This window comes from Saccostrea echinata, unplaced genomic scaffold (genome assembly GCF_033153115.1).
Source record: "Saccostrea echinata isolate AGI-Se365-2 ecotype Australia unplaced genomic scaffold, CSIRO_AGI_Sech_v1 ptg000002l, whole genome shotgun sequence".
NCBI classification, from domain to species: domain Eukaryota; kingdom Metazoa; phylum Mollusca; class Bivalvia; order Ostreida; family Ostreidae; genus Saccostrea; species Saccostrea echinata.
This window is the reverse complement of record NW_026889751.1, coordinates 19,428,058-19,438,258: the sequence shown is the minus strand read 5'-3', so window position 1 is coordinate 19,438,258 and position 10,201 is coordinate 19,428,058. Positions and strand designations below refer to the sequence as shown.

Below are 10,201 nucleotides of genomic sequence, written 5' to 3'. Positions count from 1 at the left end.
AAAAACCCCACCTGTTTGTAGAACACAGGCTCATGGGTAAATAAGTTTTTACTCAAGTTTACTTCATAAAAAAAATGTTTTCTTTTTTTTTTTTATAAGGACTGGCAGATTAATAAATTATCAAATTCGTCTCTATTATTGTAACTTAAATTTTTAGAAAGTTTCATATGTTCTTGAAATAACTTTCTGTTCTGCCTCTTTGACACAAAAATTGCAGTTTTATTTAGTAAAAGTACAAGAGATTTATGTAAAACAAACTTACTTGTTCAGGAATTGGAATTTTTACATCCCCCAATCATGTATCTATGGTATTTGAAATATGTATCATTTTTAAATCTTGAATTCATATTTTGATATTATAAATATTGTACGTTTAAGAAAAGGAATGCCAATACTAGTTGAAAGTAAAATCTACTACGATTAGATGTTACTGCTAGCCTTTAACGTTCATGTTTTAGAATACAGATGAGACTGTAAAAGAGTGAATCAGCACGTGGACAAGATATAAGAGAGAAAATGTAGTTCACTATGTTGCATATTTTTCGAATATTTGACTGAGGCAACGATCTGTTTAATGTGCATTAAGAACAGATGACACAAACAAGCTTTCTTAAAAAAAATCTTAGAAATAACAACTTAAGCCATGTTTATATAAGTAAAATGAATGTTTTGCAGCATAAAATTTATTTTTTCATTCAATGTTTCGCAATAGTACTCAATAAAGTAATAAAAAGTATATACTCATAAGCGTAACAAGAATTTAATTTAAAACATTATAGAAAGTTTACAATGGCTTGATATTTTAAAGATTTAATGTTTGCATCATTTACAACCAAAATAAATTCCCGAATAGTTATCAATCCCGGCATCCATTTTTTCGTTTCTATCATTAAATATGGAGATAACGAAGAGTGTTCAAGCTCAAAGTCCATTAAAACAATACAAATCTGAAGCAGAGCAAACACTGACCTCCAAAAACATCAGAGGTGGATCAGGTGCCATGGAGGAATGAGCATCCCCTTACGACCGGTCACACCCGCCCTGTGCTCCTTGCCATGATCGGGAAATAACAAAAATCAATGTGTAAATAATGACCCAACAATTAGTATGAAAAACGTCAGTCAGCATATGACTTAACGATAGATTGTATTTGCTGACAAGGTCATTGTATCGACCATAGAACTTACGAAATGATGACTTTAAACGAGACTGTTGATATTCTTGTTTCATCAACTTGTTTGTCAATAACTTACTTCATTATAGAAAATTTTCATACGTAGGGCATTCTCTTGCGTATCGAATAAACTGAGAGATATACACCCATATGCAAGTGAAAATGGTATATTGCTGCATAAGTAAGGGAAATTGACGATTGAAATGTTAAAGTCATCACGTTTATCATAAAGCTTTGTTGATAGATTACCATTAACGTCTTTTTCTAGTAAAATATCCAAATATGAAACAGATGTGTCAGACTCTTTGGTATCTTTTATTTCAAGCTAACTGGGATATATCCCAGTATTTAAAGTAAAGATGAATGACTTCTTTTGTTTAGTTGTGTGCCTTTGCATAAATTCTATCAAAATACAACTTGCACTGTCATGGAACAAGGCGTGGATGTGGACGAGATCTGGCGAGCCTTGAGGCCCTGGGGTCGCTACCAGGTTAAACAGCTGTGTTTTATGTGGGCTGCTATGATTCCCTGCTCCTTCCATCTCTTGGCTATTGTTTTTATAGGTGAGCAATTGGAGAAAATATAAAAGATAATGAAAAATACATTTTTCCTTGCTTCTTTGATTTTGGAGCATGTTTCGGAAGAACATATTATATATAACATTCACTAAATATACAGGTAAAATTGTAAGATGTCTTCACCATATAAAATAAACAACGGTTGAGGCACAGACCCTGTACGGATTTTCGAAAAGCCATCCAGGTTCTACATACTATACTATAGGTATGCATACAGAATCTGAATCTCAATGTGAGGTATCCTTACACACAAAAGCCTTGTGCAGGAATGGAATCCTTGTCCTAATAACTGAAAATTGGACTTAAAAGCCCCACATCATTTGATATGTTATGGCTGTGATAAAGTTGCTCTAAATTCTATCTCAGATTGAGCAAACTTTGGTAAATTTACAAATGAATTGTGCTCAAACATTTGATACTCAAATACAACATGTAGAAAGTAATATGAATTGTAAATGATTTATATACTTTCCAAAATTATAAACTGGAAATTCTAGAATTAATCATATGTTAAGTATTAAATATTGGTCTTAGTCGGCAGTTACGTCGGGAAATACACTGATCCTATGACTCCATGTATGGTATTTTAGTACTCGACTTTTTTGACATGGGTTTTCAATAATCGGTGTCTCAATATATGGAAAAAGGATCGGATTTCTCGCATGGGTTTTCAGAATGCGTTAGAAAGGAAACTAACATGAATTTCTTGCACGGGATTTGTAAATAATTTGGCCAATATTTCAACATGATTGCTATAGTCACGTGTTACTGAAAGAGGATTTCATGCAATTACCATGTCTAAGCCAACCAGACTGTCAAAATTTATTATAGATCTAAATACACTGGCATTTCAAATGATTGAATCCAACAAAATGTTTTTTCCATACAATGTCATTTAACGTCTATAGAGTTTGCGAAGTGCTGACTGAAAACGAGACTACTGAACGCCTTGTGACATCAAATAGCCTTTGATTAAAAATTGATAGTATTCAGAACATCTCTTGCATTCCGAATCATTTGGGAGACATAAACATCAACATCTTCAATATGTACTAGTAAGTACGTATGAAGTTAGTCCTTCACAGCATTTAATATTTTGTGAGGAATACAAATAGCCCATTTACTGGAAGTCTGATATATGTATTTGTTCAAGGATTTATATGAAGTTTTGGAATTCAGTGGACATACGGTAACTCAAATTCACATCTGTTGATTGGGAAGTTCAACTTATTTGAAATGAAATATATGGAGATAACGAGCAGTATTCAAACTCAAAGGTCCATTAAACAATACAAAGAGCAAACACGGATCTCTAAAACATCAGAGGTGGGATGAGGTGCCATGATGGAGGAGTGAGCATCCCCTGCCGACCGGTCACAGCCGCCGTGTGCTCCTTGTCATGATCGGGAAATAACGGGAAAATCTGTCGTCCATTCAGTGAGTAAATAATGGCCTAACAATTAGAATGAAAAACGTCAGTCAGCATTTGACTTAATGATAAATTGAATTTGCTGACAATGTCATTGTATCGACCATAGAACTTACAAAATGATGACTTTAAACGAGACTGCTGATATTCTTGTTTCATCAACTTGTTTGTCAATAAATTGCCTCGTTTTAGAAATTCTTCGTACTTAGAGCATGCTCTTGCGTATCGAATCAACTGAGAGATATGAACCCCGTATGCAGGTGATGGAGGTATATTGCTGCATAAGTAAGGGAATTTGACAATTGAAAAGTTACAGTCATCACGATGTTAGATTACCATTAACGTCTTTTTCTAGTAAAATATCCAAATATGAAACAGATGACATGTGTAATATAAAACAGATGTGTCAAACTCTGTGGTATCATTATTTCAAGCTCACCGGGATATATCGTATCGACACAAGAATGGAAATAACCATTGTTAATTGAAAATACGACGCCGATATATCTGAATGTCAAGTTTAAGGCCACAGCAAGTGTTTTCTTATTTTCACGTATAAGATTTTGAACAAATTCTGCTTCATATGAATACAAAAATAGGTCTGCTAATAACTAAAGCGCGATTTTGAAGAATTTTATCTTTTGAAAGAAAACTGCGAGTATAAATTAGATTACCAGATGTGGAATTAAAGCCAAGTTCTAAAATGCAATCGTAATAATGAGCTTTACAAACAAAGACAATGGAGAAAACACATGTCAATTTTCAAATGTACCGGGAATGTTAATATTTGAAACATATTCATTTCCGTGGGGATTTACTAGTCAACATGGGATGCTTACTCTCCTTGGGCACCTGATCTCCACATGATCTTACCAAGAGTCTCTTTTTTTTTTTTACTCCGTCCATGTCTTGTATTGTTTTCATGATTATATGAATTATTCACATGAACAACTCATGTGTATGTTCAACACATGTTGTTCGATTTTTATGGTAAACATACCTTTTCAAATCACATAAAAAACATACGTTGCAATTGTACATAAATAAACCATTCATTTTCGATGTTTTTTCATGTTCAAAAGGATCAGGATAAGAAAAGATTGTCCGAGTTATACAAATTAAATTTAATTATTTAGATTTATATGAAGTTTAATCTTTGTGATATTTTTTATTCAGGATATCGACCCGACTTCCAATGTGCCACTATATCACCTCCCGATAATAAAACTTGGAATGCCTCAGCATTTTACGCAACATATGAAAAATGTTCAGTGACGATATCTTCTAACCGATCAAATTCTTCTAGCACAACTTCTTCATGTTCCAGTGGTTACAGCTATAATGAATACGATGACATATCTTTTGTAACTGAGGTAAACTTCCTAAATAGAAGTTCTCAGAAGCTTAAAATTATAATTGAAAGTATTTTATGAAAAAAAGTAGGACAAAATTTTAATTTTTTTTTTCATCCAAATGTTGAAAAATTACAATTTTCTTTTCAACCCTCTTATAAAATGACCATTTTATCACATTTTTTTCATACCTAGTGGAATCTCGTTTGCGATGAGTCCACAAAGCTGGATATCTCTCAGTCCCTTTTGCTCCTGGGACAAGGTTTTGGCGGGTTTCTGTGCACTGGCTTCTCTGATAAATTTGGTAGAAAACGAGTCCACATTGTGTCACACATCTCCATCCTCGTTCTATCCGTTGCTACAGCTGTTATTCCATCGTATGTAGGACTTGCCATCCTTAGATTCCTTACAGGGGTCGCCATTGAGGTATGTTAAACAAGAGTGGGATTTCTCACATGAGGATATTTAAAAGATGTCTATAAACGTTCCTTGATAAAATTTTGCTCCATATAAATTCCTTTAAGAGAAAATTGGTATTGTTTATTCCTTGAAATATTGTTTTTTCCTTAGAATATACTATTTGCTGTCCATTATTTTTACGTTTTACATTTAATAAAATAAATTCACATATTCGAAAAACAGTGTTTCAATCCTGATATAAGAAGGGATAATAATGCCAAATCCTAATATTTTGTTCTCCATGTCTTTCTTTTTCTTAATCAAAGTTTTTAGTTTTACATCTTGTTCCATATAAAAAAAATATATCCTATATATTTATAATTTCATCTTTGTATATTTAGGGATTGTTATTGTCAAGCGTGACGCAATACGTGGAGACACTTCCAGAGGAGTGGCGATTCTGCGCAGAAGTGATGGGTTTGGTCTGGTGGACCACAGGGATTGTTCTCTTAACGCCAATGGCCTATCTTTTGTATGGATTTTCCTGGAGATACCTACAACTTCTGTTGTCCTTACTATCTCTGTACAGCCTCGTAGAATACTGGTAAAAATTAATATGCATGTATTGTACAGTAGCTTAAATTGGCAAAAGTATGATTTCACTTATTTTTGCTTTGGAAAATAATTGAAGTGCAGAAATTCTCTTAGATTAAAAACAAAATATAAGTTTACAACTATACGAGAAATTGGACACTGAATTCGTGATTTCACTGAGAGTGCGAATAAATAGAATATTATACGGTAACACTGATCTATGGGATCAAAGCCTAGGGTCTAGTCTTCAGAGCCTCTACCTTCAAAAGCCTTTTCATTTAACAGCTGTCATCGAGTGATATTACTTAAAAAATTTGTGAAGCCAATTAAATGAATGTAAAGATTATTTTTACCTATCTTAACAACTTTATTGCAAAATTCACTTTAAAACTATATCATCAAAATAAGTGTATCTGTACATAGTGACTAAGGAAATGTTTTGCAGGCTTTTTGATGAGTCTCTAAGATGGCTAATGGCGAATGGTCATTTGGAAGAAGCAGAAAAAGTGGTACGAAAGGCTGCTAAAATGAACAAAAAAGATTTTGACAAAGTTATAAGTGAAGCCAAAGCAAAAACGATAGAATTAGAAAATCTGAATGGTGGCAAAAAGGAAATTGAAAAGGTATCAACGGACCCAGAAGTACTCATTGAAACCTACAATCCAAGGAATACGGAAGTGAAGAAATATGGCATGTTTGCTATTCTTAAGGACCGAGTGGTTCTCATCAACTCTGGCATTATTTGGCTTACTTGGTAATCTATAAGTTTTTGAAACATAAACATTAAAATAGAAACATGAATATTTACATCTAATACTATTCAGGCGAACATTGTGGCATATTTCATTGAATTAAAAGAATGACAAGGATTGCAAAAACTTTATTATAATGAATAGAACAGAAAAATGCACTGTGAAGTATTCAACTATTTGTACGTAATAATTTACAATAATACATTAAATTCGGTGCAAAACTTTTGTATGAAATGATTTTTAATTGTTGCCGAGGGTAAAATGAAGTTTTATTTTACCAGGCTGACGAATATCTTGACCTACTATGGGCTGAATCTTATATCCACTACTTTGTACGGAAACCGCTTCGTCAACTTCTTCTTTCTAGGGGCCATAGAATATTTGTCGGCTTTTGCTGAATTTATTCTGTTAAACAGGTAAGAACACGTTAGGTATGGACTGAATGATCAGTAAATGAATGATAATTATAATTAAAAAAAATGTTTGCTCACACCTTTGTAGCTCCGAGACTACATCTTTCAAAAAAAAAAAAAAAAAAAAATCAAAAAATTATTGTATTTCAGTCATTCTACAAAAACATGACCAATTAAGATTTTTTTTTGTCGCTTACATATTTACCGTTGTAATATCTTAACTATAAATTTAAAGGTCGATTTCAACTCTTAGACTTAATATACATACATGGTTTTGTAAATATTCACCGATATATATGCAGTTAAGGTTTTGATATGAACATAATGTAATGTTGAAAAACGTATTCTACTGCAAATCTTAATGTCGCTTCATTTATTTATAACTTTCAAGATGAAATTTTCAGCCGTAAAATCATTCCAAATAGATTGCAATGAATGTTAAAAAAAATGTCTTTTATCCTATATAAAAAGAAATCAAACCTTTTCTCGCAAAGAAATGCATACATCTCCTTTCATGCGAATTTATAAGCATGTCGCTAACTTCCGTAAGGATTTTATTTTAAATTTCACGCATAGAATGCAGATTTCAAAAAGAACTGAAACTTATCTGAAAGTGACCACTGAACCTTATATCATCGATTCTAGTTCCGAGTCAGCTATTTTAGACGACTACATTTTCAACATAACAAAATGAATTAGACAAAAACAGTTGTCTCTCTTAAAATTTTACTTCCGTAACGGTAATTCAGGAAAGTTTTTGCATTAAAGGTATAAAAACATTGCCATGTGTTGTAGAGTTGAATCTTCTCTGGTTGTAGATGTAAGAACAGTATAGGTAATCGTAACGTCTGAATCTATAAGAGTTCATGAGGATTTTTTTCTGTAAAATTAAACAGCAACTTTATCAAATTGATGACTTAGTATTCTTATAAAAATTCAAGTTGATACGAATACGGACTTACAACATTCATTTCTCAAAGGACAATTAGTTTGCATGATATAATTCTAATAATAATAATTATAAATTCAGAATAAACACGTGCGCTACGCATGCACTGCACATTTTTTCCCCCACTGATTTCATATATTTTTTCAACTACAGAATTGGTCGTAGAAGAACTCTCTTTCTTCTTCTAGCGACCTCAGGAGTTTCTCTATTGGTAGCCACTGTGTTGTCCATGTACAGAGGTAAGTATGAAGTCCACGTCATGTTGTGTATCTTTGGCATCACGTCTTACCATATTCTGTAAACGTACACTTTACATTAATCTATGCATTCAGTATGATTATTTAATCATAAATTAAATTAGCGCATTTGGAGCAAAGCACTTTGTTTTAATTCATATATATGGGTATACAAGACAAGACGTAGTGAAAACTGACTACCGCTAAATTGAGAACGTTTCTAGTTATTATTTTAAAAGTATTATTTTAATCTTGAAGACTCTGTACATTCTTGCATTGCTTCCTCGATGATACATGATGTACTTATTGATATGTCTTTGTTTTTATTTCTTGGTACATTTTTTCCTCAATCAAATCTTTAATATGGTAACCATTGTTTTTCTTTTTTTTTGATTGCTTTATTTCCAGGTGACAGTGAAGCATTGGGTCACCTGTCTACATTTTTGGTTTTGGTAGGAAAGTTTGGAATTACAGGCTCGTTCAGTTCAACTTTCTTGTACACATCGGAAATATACCCCACTAATCTAAGGTAGCTTGCATTTGAATTCATTGTCAAAAGTATCTAAATTTGAAAAAAAAAAATCTTAATCCGGATAATATATTTTGTTTTCGGTTCGTGAAACGGCGCGAAAAATGAAATGTAAATGGTTATACTGAACTGCATTAATTCATCTTTGCAGGAATGCTGGTTATGGCTACGCTTCTATTTTTGCAAGAATTGGTGGAATATTAGCGCCATTTTCTATGTCGTTGGTAAGTGTTAGCATTAAACACCACTTGAGTGTGACAGACAATGTATTATTCATACTGTAAAACCTATCTTTAAGAAACTTGAAGACTTCATGAGTGAAAATACAATATTGACAAAGATAGATAACTCTATTGTCTTTATTTAGAAAAGGGCAGGTAGACCTGTCATACAACCGACTGTGAACGATAATATGGATGAAATATATTCTGGGAGGTTATTGAAGGTCTGACTTTGGAATTATTTAGTATATTAAAAAAATAGTATGCTCATAATTCCCGAATTTCCTTTGTGTGAATTAGGAATAAGAATCGTATAAAGGTCACATGGCTAAATGTTATGTTCACAACATGTACATAACGGAGATCCTTTCCTACTGTAAAATTGCTTTTAATTTAAAGCAACCTGTAATTGTAGTTACTCTTTATATGATAAAATATGAATGCATTATCTAAAATATATACAAATGGTTATATGTCATTGGGTAGGATATGTGACATAATAATATTCAATACTTAATGTATATACTGATGGGCATTATCTAAAATATATACAAATGGTTATATGTCATTGGGTAGGATATGTGATATAATAATATTCAATACTTAATGTATATACTGATGGGCAATCGGAACTTTTTTCATAATCGATTATCGGATTCATTATCATAATCAAGTAACAGTCGATTGATTCCAAGTATTAATTTTTGAATGAAGATAAATTGGTAAAAAAAATCTGTAACGATTTCTAAAATGCACTTCTGAGGTATTTTGTATCATTGGACTCATTTATTAAATCATTACTTAGGATTTAGTCACATTCAAAGAAGAATGAAGAAAAAAAAAATCATAGGAATATTTACTTTTAACTAATATTCTGTATAATCGATTACCATTTCGATTAGATAATCGATTTAATAGATCAATCGGTACATTACTACTTATTTTGTATCGATATAATGAAAAAAGAAATCAAATATGATGGAAGCAATTTGCAGCTAATTATAGCATAATATCTTATAAACCCATGTAGGTAATACGGGGTATTCATACAATTCAAACTTTTATCTCCATTTAATTTAAGTAAACATTTGAATTTACTATTTTGTAGCACTCCTATGTTGCATGGGGTCCCGGTGTGGTGTTCAGTGTTATGTGCTTCCTTTCCGCCATTTTGATTCTCCTGCTACCGGAAACACGTGGACGAGAACTTCCCACGACAATAGAGGAACTAAAAACATGGTACAAAGCTAATAGCGGAATACGTAGATGTGGTACAACGTCCAACGAAAGCCTGTGAGAAATCGAATGGAAATCAGTAGTTTAATTTACACATTGAATAAAAGAAAGAAATTTCTTGGACTAGTAGGTTTTTGAGGATAGCAAATAAAAATTCTATGCTACGCGAAAACACACCAAGCACTCCCTTGTTGATTGTGTCTCAAGTCCGCTGTGACAAGCCATGATTCTATTTCAACAGTTCAACAATGGAGGATATGTATATCCCTGGGCATGAAATAAAATGTCTTTTACTGATATTAAGTCAATAAAAATAATATTAATAAAAATAACATGCAG

At 32.4% G+C, this 10,201-nt stretch overlaps 1 protein-coding gene across 1 annotated transcript; it reads left to right on the top strand.

Annotated features, from left to right (window-relative positions):
- The first annotated feature begins 1,601 nt into the window (after positions 1-1,601).
- LOC133201089 (organic cation transporter protein-like) lies at positions 1,602-10,163 on the top strand. The gene is made up of 10 exons (XM_061336891.1): positions 1,602-1,737; positions 4,358-4,554; positions 4,729-4,959; positions 5,334-5,536; positions 5,972-6,280; positions 6,560-6,694; positions 7,794-7,879; positions 8,285-8,405; positions 8,557-8,629; positions 9,735-10,163. The coding sequence occupies exons 1-10, from the start codon at positions 1,602-1,604 to the stop codon at positions 9,921-9,923; spliced, it is 1,680 nt and encodes a 559-aa protein (XP_061192875.1). The 3' UTR covers positions 9,924-10,163.
- Positions 10,164-10,201: the final 38 nt, after the last annotated feature.

Coding starts and splice junctions, on each gene's coding strand:
- LOC133201089 (XM_061336891.1), top strand. CDS start 1,602: ATGGAACAAGGCGTGGATGTGGACGAGATCTGGCGAGCCTTGAGGCCC. Junction 1,738..4,357: donor CTTGGCTATTGTTTTTATAG/GTGAGCAATTGG, acceptor TTTTTTATTCAG/GATATCGACCCGACTTCCAA. Junction 8,406..8,556: donor ATATACCCCACTAATCTAAG/GTAGCTTGCATT, acceptor TCATCTTTGCAG/GAATGCTGGTTATGGCTACG.